This window comes from Salvelinus sp. IW2-2015, linkage group LG32 (assembly GCF_002910315.2).
Source record: "Salvelinus sp. IW2-2015 linkage group LG32, ASM291031v2, whole genome shotgun sequence".
Lineage (NCBI taxonomy): Eukaryota > Metazoa > Chordata > Actinopteri > Salmoniformes > Salmonidae > Salvelinus > Salvelinus sp. IW2-2015.
In genome coordinates, this window is record NC_036871.1 from 19,902,877 (window position 1) to 19,925,176 (window position 22,300).

At 41.1% G+C, this 22,300-nt stretch overlaps 1 protein-coding gene across 2 annotated transcripts in view; it reads left to right on the forward strand.

Moving 5' to 3' along the window:
- The window catches only part of tnr (tenascin R (restrictin, janusin)), a 55,204-nt gene extending 33,952 nt beyond the window's left edge, over window positions 1-21,252 (forward strand). For both annotated transcript variants that reach the window (XM_023977952.3, XM_023977953.3), the window contains exons 13-21: window positions 1,614-1,733; window positions 2,501-2,644; window positions 4,469-4,599; window positions 9,017-9,149; window positions 9,445-9,596; window positions 9,757-9,853; window positions 14,894-15,055; window positions 15,837-16,000; window positions 16,648-21,252. In XM_023977952.3, the coding sequence (XP_023833720.1) occupies window positions 1,614-1,733; window positions 2,501-2,644; window positions 4,469-4,599; window positions 9,017-9,149; window positions 9,445-9,596; window positions 9,757-9,853; window positions 14,894-15,055; window positions 15,837-16,000; window positions 16,648-16,770 (1,226 nt within the window). In that variant the 3' untranslated portion in view covers window positions 16,771-21,252. The remainder of the gene's footprint in view (window positions 1-1,613; window positions 1,734-2,500; window positions 2,645-4,468; window positions 4,600-9,016; window positions 9,150-9,444; window positions 9,597-9,756; window positions 9,854-14,893; window positions 15,056-15,836; window positions 16,001-16,647) is intronic.
- The last annotated feature ends 1,048 nt before the right edge of the window (window positions 21,253-22,300 follow it).

Consider the following 22,300-nt stretch of genomic DNA (forward strand, 5'->3'; position numbering starts at 1 on the left):
TGTCCCCATACGAGAACCCCTTTGGAGAACCTCTTTGAGTTCCAGGTAGAACCCTTTTTGGTTCCATGTAGAACCCTTTCAACAGAGTGTTCTACATGGAAGCCAAAAGAGTTCTACTGGGAACCAAAAAGGGTTATCCTATGGGGACAGCCGCAGGATCCTTTTGCAAAAAAAAAATCTTAAGAGTGTACAGTATCACAGTGTAATTAAAAACTAGAAAAAAGCACACAATACCATTTCGTAGTTATAGAGTTTACTTTTCTAATAACTTGTTGTCAGAGGAACACTAGAATTCTGCTAACGCAGACGCTATGATGAATCTCAGGCCGTGTTCACAAAGTGGTGTGAAGGAGCATTATAGGACAAATGGCAGGGCTCATTAAAACAGGGTCATAGCCCGAAGAATATCATTCCACTGTGGTGTGATTCAGCAAGAGCGAGATAAAACATATTATGGAGAGAGGCGCTCGCTCTGACAAATGGGGTGCAGAGGGTTCTCACCTTCTATATGAGAGAGAGATGAGAATTTGATAAAAGTGCCTCGAAATCCAGATTGTCAGATGAGAAGCTCTGCCCCGAACTGGGCTGGCTCCCCACTTGCAGGCCAGAAGCACGAACACAGTCAACTTGTTAAGATCCTTCGCACTAAGGGAAAGTTTGCTGCAGTCGCTGGAGAGTCCTACCTGCCGGGTAGCGACCGTTGTCAGGCACCGAGGCACTAGCTGCAATTCCAAAGGTAATGAGTGTCCACGATTCACTGGACCGGAGTCAACTGTCCAGCTGATGGCTGTGGCTGGGACAGAGACGTACTGTGGCTCAGCAGACTCTGGGTGTATGTTTCTGCATTGTATTGATACTGTAGCTGACCAGCATTCAAACAGTCAGGGCAATGTGTAACACAAGAACTTGGTACCCGTCAAGTACCCTTGAAGGGTACTTGAAGGGTACTTCATAACACATGTTTACCCCATAGGCTACAGTACATACTTTAATTTATACAACGCTTATATAGGCTTCTGCTTATGGATGTGGTATAAATGGGGTATTGAATGTGTGCTGAAGTCCTTGGATACCCTTCAAGTAAGGTTTTGGTCTGGTTGGGTCACATAGTCAGCCATATCATAACTACACAGAGATTGATGATTACATTATTACATGCTTTGATTGATTAAGTAGTTTCGGCTTATTCAATCTAATCTAATTACATTTTATTTCATTTAAAATTGTCAGCTTTCATTGGATTCAATTAAATATTTAAAGTAATGAGTGTAATTAAACCCATTCTATCCATGGTGCGAGATGTGAAGCAGTGTGATTATGATTCCTAGATATGATCGTAGCCGTTTCCCTGTAATGAGGGTGTGGTCTAGAACTATTAACGTTTGGATACAAGCTGTTTTCTTCTGTGTTCTCAAGAATGGTTCTTGCGGTACCATGTGGACTGTATACTTCTCTGTAGAAGTATACAGTATAGTCCACATGGTGGTCTGTAATTGGAACATACAGTAAATGGAATTTAGTAAAGTGATGGGGTGGGATCTGTGAACCACTCTGACCCACTTTTTTGTATTCATCTCTCGCTTTATCTCTCTCTCTTTCTCTCTTTGATACAGCGATGGACATGCCAATGGAACTGACAGCCCTCAACATTACCCCACAAGGAGCGTTATTGCAGTGGAACCCTCCTCTGTCCAGCGTTGACAACTACGTGCTCACCCTCACCTGCAATCAGGGTAGGCAGACTTATTCTCTTCTCACAAACTATGTATCTCCGCCACAGGGGTGGAGCGTGTGGAGCACCCTGAGTCTGTAGGTGGACTCCTGCCAGGTCGACTCTGAGAGAAAGTCTAGTGTTGTGTCCCAAATGGCACCCTATTACCCATAGAGCTCTGGTCAAAAGTAGTGCACTATATTTGGAATAGGCTGCCATTTGGGCTGCGGCCTAGGACAGCTACTGGACAGCTACTTGGAAATCAGCTCAGACATCAACCTGTTAGTCGATGCCGCTTTCATCAATATGGCCACAAATGATGGTTCTTCAGCAACCTCTTGCCAATGTGCTCTATTGACTCTTTAGTGTGTTCATTAAGTGTAATTTCTCATTTACTAATCCAGACTCATCTAGGCAATAACATCTTGGCAGAAATGGTTTGTTAACCTGTTACTTTTCATCATCAACACGGAACCTATTTCTAAGGATATAGTAAGCCATTCATTAAACAGGCAATTTATCTAGATTGGTTATACAAAGTTTAGTCGTGCAAGCAAATAAGAAATTGTGAATTTAAGTGAAATTGATTTCAGCAACATGCAATTAAACCTGACCAATAATAACAGCCATAGGAAACCCAATCTACCAACCCTGACAGCGACTGTGCATATCCTAGGCAACTGTTATATATTCAAATTGTTTAATGTAATCATAAAAGCCAGGTTTGTTTACAATCTCATGTATTCTCCTGTTCTAACGTCGGTCTTTGTGTTCCTCCTTCTCCTTAAGTGACAGCTGACACCTTCCTGGTGGAGGGTGGGAAACAGGAGCACCAGCTCACTAAGCTCTTGCCCAGCACCACCTACTCTGTCGCCCTCTACGCCACCAAGGGACCCCTGACCAGTGGAACGGTCATCGCCAACTTTGCAACACGTATGTTACGTACTTTACTTGCTTGAAGCACTTAAGGGACCTCATGGGCACCCACAACTTTTTCACTTAATTTAAGGGGTAGATTTGCCTTAAAATGTTTTGTGCAACTGACCTAAAGTTACGAAACTTTAAGGGAAAAGATAAGGGGAAAATGTACTTAAGATGTTTTGTGCAACCGGGCCCTGAACTTTATTTTCAGTGTTTCATGAACAAAACAATTCTGTCAGCAGCAGGGCATTAATATCCCCAAGGGAGCAGCGTGGCCCAGGCTGCACTATAGTGGAACCACATTAACATTTTCAGACCAAGTGGACTGCTGCCTGTGTAGTGTACACAAACAAATGTCCAGAAAAAAAGAACAACTAGTAGCTTTTTTTTTTTTTTTTGTCTTGCGGTAAACGTCTCCCTATGAGGAGGGGCAATTCCACTATATTTATTTAATCAACCAGTTCCCTTTGCAAAACTTAATTTATAGACACTGTTTTTCGCCGAATTAATTTGTCTAAAAGTGTCACAGGCCATTGGTTTTGCTACTCAAGGGCCAGCCTTGTTCTCTGATGTTGACACGTAATCACTGAACGGGGTAGCCAAGTTCACCAGACTTCAGAGACTTTTTACATTTTTAATTTGGGTGTTATTTAATTTGATGCGGTTATTCTCCGCTTACGCTTTGTTTTCGCTGACTGTTATGCTCTGATAAAAATGTGCCTGTGTTGATGGCCTCTTATGAACATAAAGATTTGTTGACTCACTTTCTAAAAGACTTCACCAGCGAGAGAGATTTTATTTAGGGAAGTTTTAGAAGTTATAATGTGTCTTCAAAATAAGTATTTTGGTTTAGTATACACCTGAACCAGTGCATGGGGATTCACTTATTAATTGTTTCTTGATGGAAACAGGAGGGAGATTTACTGATTTTCTTATCATATAGTAATAATCCATTACTTCACTTGCCATCTGTTTGCATGTTGAGACACCTCTACAATATATGTCCAAAAACTCCATCTCTCAGAATAGTGTTCGCATGGGGTATAACTAAAGAGAATGAGAGAGAGAGAGAGAGAGAGGGAGAGAAAACAAACAAAAGAGAAGTGTAGGCATTGTGATGGCTTGAAAAGATTCAATCAAAATTAAAGGGGATGAAAGGAAAATTAAGATTAACGCCCTCTCATGCATTGCAGTCATGTTGAGGAGAGAGGAGGAGAATGGCAGTCTGTCAGATAAGACCTCGAAGAGGCAGATATGGCAGTGTGGACACCCACATTGTAATTTCTCTAGTGGGTACTACTGCTGTGTGGAGATGTCATTGCATCTCATGTAGAAAGTCCTTCAGTCCTGAGGCCTGAGGCTATCAGTGGTAAAACACTGTTAATTACTGAACTGTCATAGATCTCCCCTGAAAACACCTGAGGACAACAGGAGGAGAGAGCGATAGGAAAAGGAGTGAAACCGGAAAAAGAGTGGGCAGCAGGTAGCCTAGTGTTCAAGAGCGTTGGGCCAGTAACCGAAAGGTCGCTGGTACAAATCTCCGAGCCAACTAGGTGAAAAATCTGTCGATGAGCCCTTGAGCACGGGTAGGCTGATTATTTTTGAGCAGTAAAGGATGCTGGGTTAAGGACAATTAGAATGCATTCGCAGCAGGGTGACTCCAACTAAGGTCTGCTAGAGGGGTGTTCATCAGATTAGGAGATAGATCATAATTGGGCAACTTTCCCAATTTAAGGACAGTATTTGGATACTAGAAATGGACATACTGTAGCCACTAATGATTTGACTCAATGGAACAGGGATATAGTTATCTGCTATCTGATTGCTCCCCTCTAGCCATGGACGCTCCTTTGAACCTGACGGCCAGCGAGGTGAACCACCGCAGTGCCCTCATCTCCTGGCAACCTCCCATCGCAGACATCGACAACTACATGCTTACATACAAATCAGCTGATGGCAGCAGAAAGGTAGGCAGAATACAGTAGGGCGTATCTAACTTTATCAACAAGAGTTCCCAATCACAGACACACACTGAACTGTGAACTGTAGTATCAAGCCAAAGCGGCTCAAATGGGAAATGAATATGAGCCATACGTGTTACGTGTAGTGTTTCCAAGCTTCCAAAATACTAGCCTTTCCCAGATCTGTCTGTGCTCTTGTTTTCTCCATTGTTGTCATTGTCAAGTCAAACATTGGCATGACAATGAGTGACAAGGTGTCACGACTTCCGCCGAGGTCGGTCCTTCTCCTTGTTCGGGCGGCGTTTGGCGGTCGACGTCACCGGCTTTCTAGCCATCGCCGATCCACTTTTCATTTTCCATTTGTTTTGTCTTTGTCTTACACACCTGGTTTCAATCCACCCAATTACTTGTTCATTATTTAACCCTCTGTTCCCCCATGTTTGTTTGTGAGTTATTGTTTATTGTATTGCGGTCCGTATTTGTGGCCTTGTATTTATACGACGTGTATTGTGATATATTTTGAGTAAAATTGCTTTCATTACTCATATCTGCTGTCCTGCGCCTGACTCATCTCACCAGCTACACACAGACGCTTTACACAAGGAATTGCCATCATAGCACAGACTGGCAATCAGGCTACCAAAACACTACCTTCGCTTACGAAAAAAGATTGCAGTCAGAGTGCAGTATAACTGCAGTTCAACTGCAGTACACCGCAGTTATTCTGCATTTACTGCATCCAAAATACCACAGTCACCTGCAGTTACTGCACTTTTACTGCAGTTTTTAAACTGCAACCTTTTTGGTAAGAGTTATCTTTTTCTATGAGTTTCCAATCAAGCTCCCACACGATGCTGTATCATTAAGCCAAAGGTCCTCCCAGGAGATATGATTGTTAATACATGAGCCATAATATGACTGTTACCGGTAGTGTTTTGAAGCTACCAAAACAGTGTAAATATCTCCCAGACAAATGACCGCTTAGTACAGATCCATTGCACAGCTCTACTCGGCAATAGAGCCGTTTAGATCTTTTAATTTGACTCCTGGAAACGTTTTCATTTTAATTACATTCTTTGATGTAGCTCAGTAATATTAATAAAGTAGATTAGGAAGGTTATCCCGTTGCAATATGCCTATTAATGACTCACCAGGAACAATTTCCCCTGATATTCTACAGCAGATATCTCTCTCAACTAATTACATCATTCAGGCAGAGCCCAAGAATGGGTCCCAAATAGCACCCTATTCCCTATATAGTGCACTACATATGACCAGAGCACTATGTGCCCTGGTCAAATAGTGCCCTATTGTCACAGTTCCAAAAGTGGTGAGTGAAGGAGTCAGGCGCAGAGAGCAGGGTAGTTCAGAAAGGACGTGGATTTAATATTCCAAAAATATCAGAGAGACGGTCACGCCACACACACAAGGGCGCGTAAAGTCCCAGTCCAAAACAAACAGGACTAAATCGAATCGGAACAGACACCACAAGAAATGAACGAAACACCACAAACAGAAAAACAAGCCCGCACAAAAGTCGGCGGGCCAACTGGGTTTAAATAGCCCACAATCAAACCTAAACACAAAACAGGTGCAACAAATCAGACAAAACTAAATGAAACAGAAAAGGGGATCGGTAGCAGCTAGTAGGCCGGAGACGACGACCGCCGAGCGCCGCCCGAACGGGAAGAGGCACCTTCTTTGGCGGGATTCGTGACACCTATATCGGATGCTATTTGGGACGAAGAGCCCAACACTGTACTGTCCTCACGGTCTTCATCTTAACTAGCTTCTAATCTTAAAAAAAAAATATATATATATATATACAGTTGAAGTCAGAAGTTTACATACACCTTAGCCAAATACATTTTCACAATTCCTGACATTTAATGCTAGTAAACATTCCCTGTCTTAGGACAGTTAGGATCACCACTTTATTTTAAGAATGTGACATGTCAGAATAATAGTAGAGAGAATTATTTATTTCAGCTTTTATTTTTTTCATCACATTCCCAGTGGGTCAGAAGGTTACATACACTCAATTAGTATTTGGTAGCATTGCATTTAAATTGTTTACCTTGAGTCAAATGTTTCGGGTAGCCTTCCACAAGCTTCCCACAATAAGTTGGGTGAATTTTGGCCCATTCCTCCTGACAGAGTTGGTGTAACTGAGTCAGGTTTGTAGGCCTCCTTGCTCGCACTCACTTTTTCAGTTCTGCCCACAAATTTTCTATAGGATTGAGGTCAAGGCTTTGTGATGGCCACTCCAATACCTTGACTTTGTTGTCCTTAAGCCATTTTGCCACAACTTTGGAAGTATGCTTGGGATCATTGTCCATTTGGAACACCCATTTGCAACCAAGCTTTAACTTCCTGACTGATGTCTTGAGATGTTGCTTCAATATATTCACATACTTTTCCTGCCTCATGATGCCATCTATTTTGTGAAGTGCACCAGTCCCTCCTGCAGCAAAGCACCCCCACAACATGATGCTGCCACCCCCGTGCTTCACAGTTGGGATGGTGAACTTCGGCTTGCAAGCCTCCCCCTTTTTCCTCCAAACATAACGATGGGCATTATGGCAAAACAGTTATATTTTTGTTTCATCAGACCAGAGGACATTTCTCCAAAAAGTATGATCTTTGTCCCCATATGCAGTTGCAAATCATAGTCTGGCTTTTTATGGTGGCTTTGGAGTAGTGGCTTCTTCCTTGCTGGGTTATGTCGATATAGAACTCATTTTACTATGGATATAGATACTTTTGTACCTGCTTCCTCCAGGTCCTTTGCTGTTGTTCTGGGATTGAGTTGCACTTTTTGCACCAAAGTAGGTTCATCTCTAGGAGATAGAACGCGTCTCCTTCCTGAGTGGTATGACGGCTGCGTGGTCCCATGGTGTTAATACGTGCGTACTTTTGTTTGTACAGATGAATGTGGTACCTTCAGGCGTTTGGAAATTGCTCCCAAGTATGAACCAGACTTGTGGAGGTGATGGTGTCATGATGACAATTAGCCTATCAGAAGCTTCTAAAGCCATGATATAATTTTCTGGAATTTTCCAAGCTGTTTGAAGGCACAGTCAACTTAGTGTATGTAAACTTCTGACCCACTGGAATTGTGATACAGTGAATTATAAGTGAAATAATCTGTTTGTAAACAATTGTTGGAAAAATTCCTTGTGTCATGCACAAAGTAGTTGTCCTAACCGACTTGCCAAAACTACGTTTTTTTTGTGGAGTGGTTGAAAAACTAGTTTTATTGGCTCCAACATAAGTGTATGTAAACTTCCGACTTCAACTGTATATATCTTTCAACACACATGCATGCACACTCACGAACACGCACTAACACTATATTGACCTTGTGTGTTTTTGGTGCTTGTGTTTGTCCAGTGGGTGTCAGTCATGCACAGAGGATTTGGTTTTAGTAACAAGCTCTGTTGTTTTACTCTGCTTAGGTTTATTTCAGTCCCCATAAATTCTTCCCAACCTGTTCTCTCTGCTAATATAATCTTCATATTCACCACAGTAATCTGTGTTAGTTTGATTATGAATCATATGTTGACCTTCCAGATTAGATAAAATAATACTCTTAACAAAAAAACTACAGCGAATTCACACAACATGTTATCTTAAAATGTGTAACTTTTTCCAAAATGGCTGAATATTTCATTCAGTTCTTCATAGATATTTCATATGGCTCAAAGCCTCATCAGATTCAGCAGTTCAACACTGCTGTCACGGCCAGCTCCTAGAGAGCTCATCACCGAAATCAATTTTTTATTTCATCTGCCAGAAAAAGAGATCTCTGAGAAAAATGGTATGCCATCCACTCCGCGACAGAAGATAAGCTTGATAAAAGTGGATTTGTCAAAAACAATGAAAGGGAACTGAGCCGTCTTGAGTTTTAGACTGAAATAGCCATTCTTCTTCTTCCTGGCAGCTCCTTATAGCACCAGTGTCTGATAAGGTCCTTTTCCTCTCCGTTTTAGTTCTCCCTCTTATCATTTAGAAAAACACAGGGCAGAGTTGTACAAAGGCCAACAACACTGAAAAATGAATTCAACATTTATATGGGCCTGACATAAATGTTTTATTTCTGTAAATGTGCCTGGGTGCTTTTGTTGTTTGTTAGTAGGAGTCAGATAGTATCACCGCTATGGGTTACTGTCTGCTGTACACTTTGGATTGGATCTAGCTAAAACTATTTGCTGTACCGTATCCACTCACAGGCCCATAAATTATGTTAAAAACCCTAGGAATATGCTGTGCTTACACTCCTATTCATAACAACAGGGATTATCAGATCAGGGCCTGCATTCACAAAGTGCCTCAGAATAGGAGTGCTGATATAGGATCAGTTACCGTTCCCTTGTCTGTGTGTTCTCCCCTCTGTGGTGTGTGTGTGTGTGTGGTGCTACAGGAGCTGATCCTGGATGCAGAAGACACGTGGATCCGTCTGGAGGGCCTGGCAGAGACCACAGAATACACTGTGAGGTTGCAGGCTGCCAGGGGATTAGAGACCAGCGGAATCGTCTCTACGGCCTTCACAACAGGTAAACACACACACGTACGCAAGCACACAGATATACACACACACATTTACCATTTATCCCCATATCCACAATCTCTATCTAAAGTCCAGTCCCATATTCAATAAGCATCTCAGAGTAATATAGCTAATCTAGGATCAGATCTCCCCTATCTATATAATCTTATTCACTATAATCCTATATCAGCAGTCCTATATAAGCAGTCCTACTATGACACACTTTATGAACACGGGCCCAGTCCTAGTGATTCTCCATTGTGTTGAGCTGATCTCATGTGCTCTGTTCTCCTCTTCTCCAGGAAACCGTCTGTTTGCCACCCCCCAGAACTGTGCCCAGCATCTGCTGAACGGGGAGTCCCTGAGCGGCGTCTACACCATCTACATCAACAGAGACGCCAATCAGGGAGTGCAGGTCTACTGTGATATGACCACAGACGAAGGAGGTTGGATCGTAAGTGTCTCATAGCAAGATTTATACCTTGCAGACAAACACCCAACAACACCCAACATTTCAGTGCAAAGGGTGCCATTTGGGACATGTACTTTATCAAAATGTAGGTCGAATAAAGTTTTGTCACCTGGTCTTATCTCTATCTGTATCTGTGTTTCAGGTGTTCCAACGTCGTCAGAACGGCCTGACAGATTTCTCCAGGAAGTGGAGTGACTACAGGGTCGGCTTTGGAAACCTAGAGGATGAATTCTGGCTCGGTAAGACTGTTTTCTAGATGACTCATCTCAACCCCATAACACTTTTTCGGAGGTACTTTATATCTAGCTCTCTAGAGAGGTACCCCCACTCCTGGGATAGAGAATGTAGTTTGAATTGTACACTACTTAAATACATGCTCCAGTACTTTGGAGACTAAGAAAGTATTTTTTAAATACTTTGGGCTGGATGTGTCAATGTGTAGTTAACGCATAAGCTATGAAAATAATTACTGTCTCACCTCAATTTGCCACGAAATCCATAGTTTGAAAGCGACTGTTTTCCTGAAGTTGGGCCTTAACATTTTTTTAATTTTAATTTTAATTTTTTCACCTTTATATAACCAGGTAGGCCAGTTGATAACAAGTTCTCATTTACAACTGCGACCTGGCCAAGATAAAGCAAAGCAGTGCGACAAAAACCACAACACAGAGTTACTCATAAACAAACGTACAGTCAATAACACAAAATAAAAAAAAGGTAAAAATCTATGTACAGTGTGTTCACATGTAGAAGAATAGGGAGGTAGGCAATAAATAGGCCATAGAGGTGAAAATAATTACAATTTAGCATTAATACTGGAGTGATAGATGTGCAGATAATGATGTGCAAGTAGAGATACTGGGGTGCAAAAGAGCAAGAGGGTAAGTAATAATATGGGGATGAGGTGGTCGGGTGTGCTATTTACAGATTGGCTGTGTACAGGTACAGTGATCGGTAAGCTGCTCTGACAGCTGATGCTTAAAGTTAGAGAGGAAGATTTAAGACTCCAGCTTCAGAGATTTTTGCAATTCGTTCCAGTCATAGGAATCAGAGAACTGGAAGGAAAGGCGACCAAAGGAAATGCTGGCTTTGGGGATGACCAGTGCAATATACCTGCTGGAGCGCGTGCTACGGGTGGGTGTTGTTATGGTGACCAGTGAGCTGAGATAAGGCGGGGCTTTACCTAGCAAAGACTTATAGANGGGATCGGGGCACCACCAGTACAGAGCTTGCTCAGGAATGGCAGCAGGCAGGTGTGAGTGCATCTGCAAGCACAGTGAGGCGAAGACTTTTGGAGGATGGCCTGGTGTCAAGAAGAGCAGCAAAGAAGCCACTTCTCTCCAGGAAAAACATTAGGGACAGACTGATATTCTGCAAAAGGTACAGGGATTGGACTGCTGAGGACTGGGGTAAAGTCATTTTCTCTGATGAATCCCCTTTCCGATTGTTCGGGGCATCCGGGAAAAAGCTTGTCCGGAGAAGACAAGGTGAGCGCTACCATCAGTCCTGTGTCATGCCAACAGTAAAGCATCTTGAGACCATTCATGTGTGGGGTAGCTTTTGCCTAAGAACACAGCCATGAATGAAGAATGGTACCAACACATCCTCCGAGAGCAACTTCTCCCAACCATCCAGGAACAGTTTGGTGTTGAACAATGCCTTTTCCAGTATGATGTAGCACCTTGCCATAAGGCAAAATTGATAACTAAGTGGCTCGGGGAACATCGATGTTTTGGGTCCATGGCCAGGAAACTCCCCAGACCTTAACCCCATTGAGAACTTGTGGTCAATCCTCAAGAGGCGGGTGGACAAAACAAAACCCCACAAATTCTGACAAACTCCAAGCATTGATTATGCAAGAAAGGGCTGCCATCAGTCAGGATGTGGCCCGGAAGTTAATTGACAGCATGCCAGGGCGGATTGCAGAGGTCTTGAAAAAGAAGGGTCAACACTGCAAATATTGACTCTTTGCATCAACTTCATGTAATTGTCAATAAGTCTTTGACACTTATGAAATGCTTGTAATTATACTTCAGTATTCAATAGTAACTTCTGACAAAAATATCTAAAGACACTGAAGCAGCAAACTTAGTTGAAATTAATATTTGTGTCATTCTCAAAACTTTTGGCCATGACTGTAGGTGGAATCAAAGTGTTGCCACCTGGTCTTCACTCTGTATCTGGTCTGTGTTCCAGGTGTTCCAACGTCGTCAGAATGGCCTTACCGACTTCTCCAGGAAGTGGAGTGACTACAGGGTCGGCTTTGGGAACCTAGAGGATGAATTTTGGCTCGGTAAGTTTTCTCAACAGCTCATTTCAGCCCCATAACACTTATTAGGAGGTATCTCGGGGCTACTTAACGCTCTAGAAAGATACCCCCACTCTTGGGGTAGAGTATGAAGTTTTGTACACTATTTAATATAGGAATAGGGGGCCTTTGTGTTTGTGTTGCAGTCTCTGCTTCTGCTTATCTCTCCCACAGCAGAATTAACAGTTGACTTAATTTACACATTTGTTTCTAGTCTGTTGTTCCTAGTCTGTTGTTTCAAGTCTCTCTCTCTCCTCTCTTTCTTTCATTACTTCACTTCACAAATACTAGCTCTGTGATTTATTAATGGATGTATTCAGCTCTCATTTCTCTCTGAGATTACATGGTAATTGTTTTTCATAAATGCTTTGATTTTGATACAAAACAAAAGGGCTCTCTCCTTTGATGCACTCTGGAATATTTCTGCAAAATTCATTATAACATCCATAATTATATTCATTAGAAAAGCTAGAAATGAACAATGTTTCTTCATGGGCTAGTTTTCATGTTGTTGTTTTTGTAAATAGATAAAAGATGACGTCAACATCAATATTTCATAGCAGAGATCCCAACCTTGAGAACTTGTTTTTGTACTTTTATTAGAAAAATAGAATTACAGTAGAGTACACTTTCATAACCAAAAAAATGTTTGATAATGAATATATCCAGTAGAACACGTGTCAAACTCATTCCACTGAGGGCCGAGTGTCTGCGGGTTTTCTCTCCTCCCTTGTACTGGATTGATGAATTAAGATGACTAATTAGTAAAGAACTCCCCTCACCTGGTTGTCTAGGTCTTATCCTGGTTGTCTAGGTCTTAATCTGGTTGTCTAGGTCTTATCCTGGTTGTCTAGGTCTTAATTGAAAGGAAAAACCAAAAACCTTCCAACACTAGGCCCTCCATGGAATGAGTTTGACACCCCTGCTTTAGAACATTGCAGAATATCGATGACCCTGCAGAACATTAGTCTCCAGTCTTTGTCATACCTCTTTCTATGTCACCAATTGCCACTACGTTCCTACCCAAGCTGTACTTCAGTATATCATCTACTAATGACACACAGATCCAATGTGCTGGGAAACCAGTATGAATCCTAACTCATTCCTGATTGGTAAAAGCTAAAAGCTCTTCTCACCCAGTAGATATTCCTTATGACCTGTTTAATTTCTGCTGACTCAGTGCTGTGCTCACTCCTGCTGGGGACGGTAGGCGTCAGCTCTGGCTGAGCCAGGCTGCATTCCAAATGGCTCCCTATTTCCTATATAGTGCACAACTTTTGACCAAAGTGTTTCAGTGTACAGTATAGGAAATAGGGTGCCATTTAGGAAGCTGCTCCAGTCTACACTGCCAGACCCATCCCATATCCCCTGTCTGTCATTAACTACACAGTAGGAGGTCACCTCTGGCTCTGGCAAGCACACCCAATGCTCCTCCTTGCCCAGTCTCATACTAATAGATAACTGTCTGTCCACACTGCAAAAACACCTCCTGCCATGACAGGAGCACTGTAGCCATGTACTGTACCATTCCTGTGACTGACACTGATATGGTATAGTTATGACCTCAAGAGGAGAATAGTGGTGCACTCAGAGGACATCATAGTGGGCTTCAGATGATGTAAGCACACTGCACCTGATCTTTTTTTTTATCCGACATCGTGCCGCACAGACTGTGTGTTAGACCTGCGAGACAAAATGACATTTGGTTTAACTATCCTGCTATGGACAGCATAGCTCTTTCTGCAGGGAAACACTTCACATTAAGGTTGCCTCACAGTGAAGAAACAGGAACTAACGGATGCTACTATCAGTAGTTGAAAACAGAACATTTTCATTTCAGTTGCGGTTCTATCCATTAGTCTGACTCACTAACCCGACTCTGGCCAAATATATTGTCAATTTGAGGACCTATTATAAAGAAACTGACGCAGTTGTGCAATATGCGATCATTATCGCTCTTTTTAATTTGCCCCTTAATTTCTGTAGAAGTGTAGGAGTAAGCTGGGTAATAAAATGATAAGAGATATTAATTTATGAGATATAATGAGAACAGAATACAGCCTCCAAATGCATTTTTAATCCTGCTGGCTATTTCTAATCAAGCTGACGCAAAAGCTTTGCTATCAGGTTAATAGCAGATGATCCTGCATTATGCACTGGCAAATTGGACTTCACTCAATGTTTAACAAATCTTATTACACCAATTGCTTTTCCCCTGTCACCAGGGATTTATTTTGTTTGTAATGCCGATTGTATCTTTTGCTGACATGTCGGAGCCCGAGCCCAGTTTCTCCCTCGTTCAGCCCAATGCTTATCATCAGATGCTTCAAGTTTTTCGTGGGGTAAAAAAAAAATGCTATCTGCTATCATGAGGCATCTACAACATCATATGATTTCTAGCTTGAGGTTAAACTTGAAACATCCCTGCCAAGTGGGGAGATTTGTTATCTTGGGAAAGCAAGGTCTAATCTCCCTGGTCCTTATCACAGCCTGGCTGGGCTCTGGGCTGGCAGCAGCAGCGGCAGCAAGGCCAAATGGACCAAAGACTGTTGACTGGAAGATATGGACAAATTTCACTTCACTGTCCGCCTCCTCTTATCTCTATGTCATTTCCTGTGTGCGTCGGTTCTTACCATGCCAAGGTGCAGGTAGAAGTTAATGTCAGACTTGAGTGAGTTAATTAAGCAATAAGGCCCGAGGAGGTGTGGTAAATGGCCAATATACCACGGCTAAGGGCTGTTCTTAAGCCCGACGCAACGTGGAGTGCCTGGACACAGCGCTTAGCTTTGGTATATTGGCCATATATCAGAAACCCCTGAGGTGACTTATTGCTATTATAAACTTGTTACCAACGTAATTAGAGCAGTAAAAATACATGTTTTGTCATACCTGTCAGCATATCAGGATTCAGGGCTCGAACCACCCAGTTTATAATTTGAACAGCCATTGGTTATCTCTTTTTCTTCTTCAGGTTTGGACAACATACAGAAGCTTGCAGCCCAAGGTCGCTACGAGCTCCGGATTGACATGAAGGATGGCCAGGAGTCTGTCTATGCCAACTATGACAAGTTCGCCATCGGAGATGCCAGGAATTTATACAAACTCAGGATAGGAGAGTATAATGGCACAGCTGGTAAGCATTTATTTACACTCTACTCTATGTGGCACTGATTTAAGATCAAGCAACTGATCGGCAGGTAGCCTAGTGGTTAGAGTGTTGGGCCAGTAACTGGAAGGTTGCTGGATCGAATCCCCGAGCTGACAAGGTACAAATCTGTCATTCTCCGCCTGAGCAAGGCAATTAACCCACTGTTCCCTGGGCACTGAAGATGTGGATGTTGATTAAGGCAGCCCCCCCTCTGATTCAGAGGGTTTGGGTTCAAATGTGGAAGACACATTTAATTTGAATGCATTCAGTACAACTGACTAGGTATCCCTATTAAATGTACAGTATATTACTTTTAACAGTGAAGAGATGCTTAATACTGAACCCGATAGCCTAGCAGTTAAAGGTTGTTAGCTCAAATCCCGAACTGACAAGGTGAAGAATCTGTCATTCTGCTCTTGATCGAGGCAGTTAACCAGTCCCCGTCCCCCCCACAACAGCAGCTCCCTTGGCGCCCAATGTGGCAGCCCCCCAAACCTCTCCAATTTAGAGGAGTTGGATTAAAAGAGGAAGTCAAGTATTGGTTGGACCTAGTGTGCAATTGACGATCAAAATACATTTATTTAGAAAACCATAAAAGCCATTCTCTTCCATCTCTCTTAYGGTGTCTTGAAGGAAAAGTACTTATTTAAAACCATCCACCCACCGCGTGGCTCCAGCCCTGCAGTATTATTCAGTTCAGACTGTCAGTGTGCCCATGTCTTGTGCTGCTTCCTTCTATTTAATTTATTTCCATTCCCTGTCACAGGGGACGCACTGATCTATCACCAAGGCCGTCCCTTCTCCACCAAGGACAGAGACAATGACATTGCTGTGACCAACTGTGCTCTGTCCTACAAAGGAGCCTGGTGGTACAAAAACTGCCATCGGGCCAACCTGAATGGAAAATATGGCGAGTCGAGACACAGTCAGGTGAGTGTCCCTGTTCTCCATACTGAGACTGAGCGGTGACGACTGACATTAAAGACCACAGTCCCTGTCATTTCAATTAGAGACATAAAGAAAGTGAAGGCAGTAAGGCCAGCTCCTTTGTATTATACTTTAAAGCTCCTGCTGCTTTTCCACCAGTGTGATTTTGTTAAAAAGTACAAATCTTGTAAAGAGCTTTTGGTGAGGCTACTACAAAAGGCTTGCAACATCACACAAATTCAACAGTTTCCCAATCTCCTCAACCTTATGATGACATGAAATGAAACCAGAAAGACTTAGCAAGAGGAACTAACTACATTGTACTGTAGGTAAGATAAGACTGTCTGCATACTTTTATCCACTAATTGAATGCTGAGCTACAATGACCACAGTGAGTTCAAACCACAAAATATAATGAAMATTTGTTCCAATGTCCAAAATGTTGCTGAACATTTCAATACTATAGGAAAAGGTTGGTCTGATAATAAGGAGAAAGCCGAGGATGTTACATTCAAATTAGAAGTGAACTGTCCATTTCAGAACAATATCTAAACCTATCTCACTTGGCACATAAGCAATATGTAATCGAAAGTTACATAACTAATATGTCAGTGTAGGTTTCTAACCAATGTCCTCTCTTGATCTTATAGGGTATCAACTGGCATAACTGGAAGGGTCATGAGTTCTCTATCCCATTCGTGGAGATGAAGATGAGGCCATTTAACTACCGCAGCATCAGTGGCAAGCGAAGGAGGTCCACTCCTCCAGAATAAACCCCTTACCCCTGTACACTCTTACCCCCAATCCAGCTAGCTGTTCCCACTTTTACATAAGGCTGAAAGACAATAGGATGAGCTATGTCATTTATTAAAACAATTGAATGACAATGGTTATGTTTGCTAGCCCGGAAAACCAGACTGAATTCAGTTCTGTTTCGTGTTTGTTTCACTCCACTAGTGAAACGAGTGAAACATAGTGTGAGTCAATCTGAGTTTTGAGGCTACTGTATCTATTTGCTAATATAGGAAGAGATGTAAACCACTGGGTTTTTGTGTTTAGCCAGTTTCCCTGTCCTGGTGAGCTCAGAGTGGAGTTCATGAACTTCTCTATCTATAAAATACGAGTACATGAGAGCTAGGATTATTTCTCCCGTTTAAAAYAGTAATTTTAACCAAATTCTATATGCCCATAAACATGTAAGATATCTCTATTTTTATAACTGATATGGTAAAAGTCCATTTATTACATGATATGATTTGATGCCTTGTTATTGAGATTTTTATTGAAATAGCAACCCTCCATGAGTTTTATAGACAAATGCCTGCATGGAGCAATTCATTGGACATAGACAAAACATTGTCACTCATAATGACCTAATCAGTATTAGCCATCACCAAGTGACATACTGTACCAGCCTGTAGTAGTGGATTCAACATCAGTTATTTATATATTTATGTCCATGTGGTCAATTTACTTTTGAATGTGAAATAAAATCCAAAATCCACACCATGATTGGAATGGAAGAAACGTTGAGCAATGATTGTGCTCAACTTGAAATGTACAAGCTTATCTCCAGTGCCCATTTATTAAGATATAACAGTGAGCAAGTTATTTACGCTGAGGTAATACATAGTATGACCACTGTCATTCAATACCGGTCTTTATACTGCCCTGCATAACTSAAATATATAACATTATTAACCAATATTCRCATACGGTATTCTCCACATACGGTATTCCAAATCCACAAACAAATACAGAGTGGTATAAAGATACTGTATATGAATTAGCACTCTCAAATGTTTCCCCATTATGTTACTTGCAGTGATGGTGCTAATAATTGTTCAGACATGAAACCAAAGATTTGCTGAAGAGAAACTGTMAACAGAGCTCCCTTTCTTTGTAACCTCATCCTCACTTCAGCAGATTTTTTGGGGGGATACTTGGTTTTAATCTCAGAAACAATTGTCATGGTTACATTCTGAGCACTTGTTCTTTGTCAGTATTATTTGAAACTGGTAAGCTCATTTATACACAGTTATTATGTTGTGGTGTTCAATAGTCGTCCTATATACAGTACATTCTTCCTGTCTTACCCGTATTTACTGTCTAACTGTGTTACGCCACCAGAGCAAGTAACATTTGGCCTGCTATAGCGAACCCCTTTGTCCTCAATGTACATTTGATGGATGAATACACTGTATTTCTACTTATCCAATCATTTTCATCAAACCATTTCATTTACTATTTTGTGGTTTTTATTGCCCAATTAACTTTATTTTCTCTCACCCAATCTCTACAAACTCTACCAACCACACAGTGTGTTTGTAACATAATAACTGTGTATGTTTTTGGTTATTCACTGCCCTTTAGACTTGATGACTTAAAACATTGGTGATTGTCCATCCTGTAGACTGCTGGTACTAATATATTGGTATAGGAATCAGTAGCTTTATGAAATGCTGATACTACTTCCCCTATTGTTCTAATCATAGTTGTTAAGACAGACTTGTTTTGAGAAGGGAGGAGCCTACTGCATGCTAACAGTATGAGCAACACCTCCATGGTAATAACAAATGTGTAATGAGAATATTATTGTATTTAAGTGTTGAATTTCTCCTCAGAATTCCACTTGTCAAGTGTTTCAGAGCTGTTAATGCAATGCATCCGAACTCCCTGAGCAAGACATTGTTTAGTTTTTACTAGAATAGGGTGTGTACTTATTTATTAACTACATAGACTAACTACTGTATGTCTCAGTGCATTTTGTGCAAGGAATGAGAGTGATGAAGCTCTGTAGATAACAGATGGAATGTACTGTATGTAMCAAAAGAGGTGTCTCTTTCGGCAAATCCTGGTGTGCCCAAATTCTAACCCGAATGCTTATTGACTCCTCCCCAAAAAATGTCACGCTGTCTTTCAGAATTTATAATTGTCAATCAATCAGAATTATACAGCGTTATTGTCCACAAGACATTTGGTTAGGTGAGGTGTTCTGACAAGATTATCCAGAAGGCCTATTCCAAACTTTAGGACATGTATACTGTAGTTCTTATTTATGTTATGATTCCTTTCTGCAAGTCATAGCCTTTTCCTTCACACCCCTGTTACGCTTGTCAGTATGTCAACCCCCAGAATCTCTGCCAAGAATTCAAGTCTGAGCTGGTAAAGTTATGTTTCAATTGGAGTGACTAAATCCCCTTACCTATTTTGATGTTGTTTCAGGGGAGCAAAAGAGAGAATATCTACAAAATTCTGCTTGAATTTTGAATGAAAGGTATTAGAGCATTAAGACACTGTTGTGCATTGGCTTGTGATGTAATAGAACATCTAGCTATTGAGGGAACCTCAAATACAAATGCATGTAATCAATGATGGCTGCGAAAATGCTGAGTGCTAAAAGAATATAAACAGATCGAGGAATACTGAGGAGGGTAATAAAAGCGACATAAACTCTTCACAGAAGAAAATGTATTGTCAGTAAGAAAGATAATAGAATCTCAATATGCTGAACATAAAGTTATTTTTCGTGCCTTTGCACTTCAGGACTACTGTAGACAACACATTGCACATATGTGACAGGAATAGTATACGCGATGCTGTTACTAACTCCATAAGCTGTGAAAACCGAGTCATGTAGATCAAGTATACCTCTCCCAGGCGTCGTCAGACCTCCACCAGACATCGCTGAAGCAGAATAATATGTTGAATAATGTGATTACCACTTACGTTTTGGGGGAAACAGTCTGGCCCCTTATACCTGCCATTATTGTTCCTACTATTGCTTCCATGCCATCACTTGAAGGAGGGTGAATGTATAGTTCTGACTATAGAATGGAATAACTAGAATGGGAATAACACAGACCACTGTGATTCTATTTCTATGGTTCTGATGCCTCATACAGCCATGAGTAGAAACATATTTTGACATAATAGGACTGCAGTTCACCACATAATCAACCTCGCAGAATATACTCTAATGCTTTAATCACAGTTCATCACAGTCCATATGTAAATGAACTAAGGGACAATTGCATGGCTGTACAAAAATCATGCAGATTGTGGGTGAATTATCCCATCACTTTAAGATGATTACATTGGCCTAGAATAATAAGTGCTTCGACATGGATATGTCACATGCCACTCATATTAGATAAGTAAATGATCCAACATTACATTTTTTAAAATCAGAATTACACATTTAACCTATTGATATGCTGTAGGACTAATATTGCTGTTACCCTCTTAGTATGCATTCCAAGTGAATGTTGTTGCTGTTGCTCTACCCAGGAGCTGTGGTAGGGGGATCAGATCAATAGGTGAATTTGAGGTGCATCCCATATGGCACCCTATTCCCTATTTTGTGCACTACTTTTGTCCAGAGCCCTATGGCCATGGTCAAAAGTAGCTCAGTTGGGCAGAGCCCTATGGTCCTGGTCAAATGTAGTTTACTAAATAGGAAACAGGGTGCCATTTGGGACACAGCCTGTTTTCGACCGCCATAACCAGAGGCCAAGTTAACATGTGGTCTGCTCTTCTATTTGAACAGATGAGATACTATAAAGTATCTCTCTGTTTTATCTGGTGCACAGCATGCAGGTCTTTGCATTTACATCTGAGAGAAAGTTTGAAGATTTTTCTGTGTGAGGAGGGGAGTGTAATCAAAAGACTGCATTTATCCAACAATGTTGAGAACAGACTTCACTCTATTAATCATTTGCATAGCAGATGGAACAAGATAATCTAGTGTTTCAGAATTGTCAGTCTTCCCCCCGATTACTTTACCTATCACAGGTTCACAATGCACTGGAGCAACAACTCACACTGGATCACAACTCAAACCCACAATCTGTTCCTTTGTTGTGTGATTTAATCAGGCATAGTTAATGAGTGGAATCATTTCCTGTCCTTTATTTATATCATTGTATTTATGACTACTAGACACAGCTATGTAATTCATTTGTCAGTTGATGCAACATTACTATTTAGATGAGAAATAGCCACAAGGATTGTTGAAATGTGTACTTTACCTGTTTGGATTAAGATCCCAGTTCTATGCTATCTGTATTATTTGCCATGAAGAATGTGAAGGAAGGTTGGGACTGTGGAAAAGCTCTTTTGATGAGTATCTGGATTGTGTTGGATAATCCTGGATATTACCGATGAGATTAGTTCTAGTTTAACTTAAAACATGTACTGTATAGTTCCTTTTTTAATACATTTTCTACATATTAATAAAATACTCCAATTGTCAATTTTGCTGTTTACAAGTGCAGTTCTTGTTTCAGATGTCCTTTTTTGTCTCAACTTCATTTCACATGCTTTATAAATAAACACAACAATCTAACAATAATTTCAATCAYACCAATAGTTTTTTAAATAATTCACTACTCTTCTTATCTCTTGGCCTATTTTTACAAAGAATGTATTCTCAGTAACTCACACTTATAGTTTGTTGTGATGATGATGGGGTTCTCTGTGGTGGCTGCAGCTRAGGGTCTGCCATCAACCTAGACGCTAACTGAACCACAGAGTCGGAGCCTAACACAGACACGAGCTGTATCCAAAAATGGCACCCTATTCCCATATAGTGCACTACTTTTGACCAGGACCCATAGACCTCTGATCAAAAGTAGTGCACTACATAGTGAATAAGGTCATGACCAGGTCAAGGCCACACAATTTGCATARGATCATGCTTAAACACACAAAACAGTATCCACTTCAGAATTGTATAATGTTGAACACTATACAGTACTGTATTTGAGAGCATGCTCATATTTACAGATAAATCGTTTGTAGGCATATAAAAATTACATGTCCTAATTAGTCATTAATTCAATAAAAATGTCTAGCATGCAGAAATGGTCCACTAAATAATGAACAACACAATTACAATTACATGAAGCAGTTATGATTTAAACAGGACAGCATAATACTGTGGGAATGATCAGATATTAGGCCCAAGCCATGGCTAGCTATATTCTGTCCTTATCAAAATATACCATGGATAGCGCTGCTTTTGAAAAACTKAATTATTTCTGCATTACTGCCTTACTGTGATAAAAAATTATGAACTTGAACTTTTGCCCTATGACAAACAGTAACATTGGGTAAATGTAATTAACGCCTAGGTGTCTGCTGTCTGTTGCGAGCTTGAGCGTAACACCAGAATAGGTTTTCTTATGTGCTGTTAATAACACGTGCACTCCTGCTTAATTGTTCAATTGTCTCACACATACTGTATAAAGATGCCAACCATKAATGGGTCCTGAGGTCCCTTCACCCCTCTTCTAGCCCTCC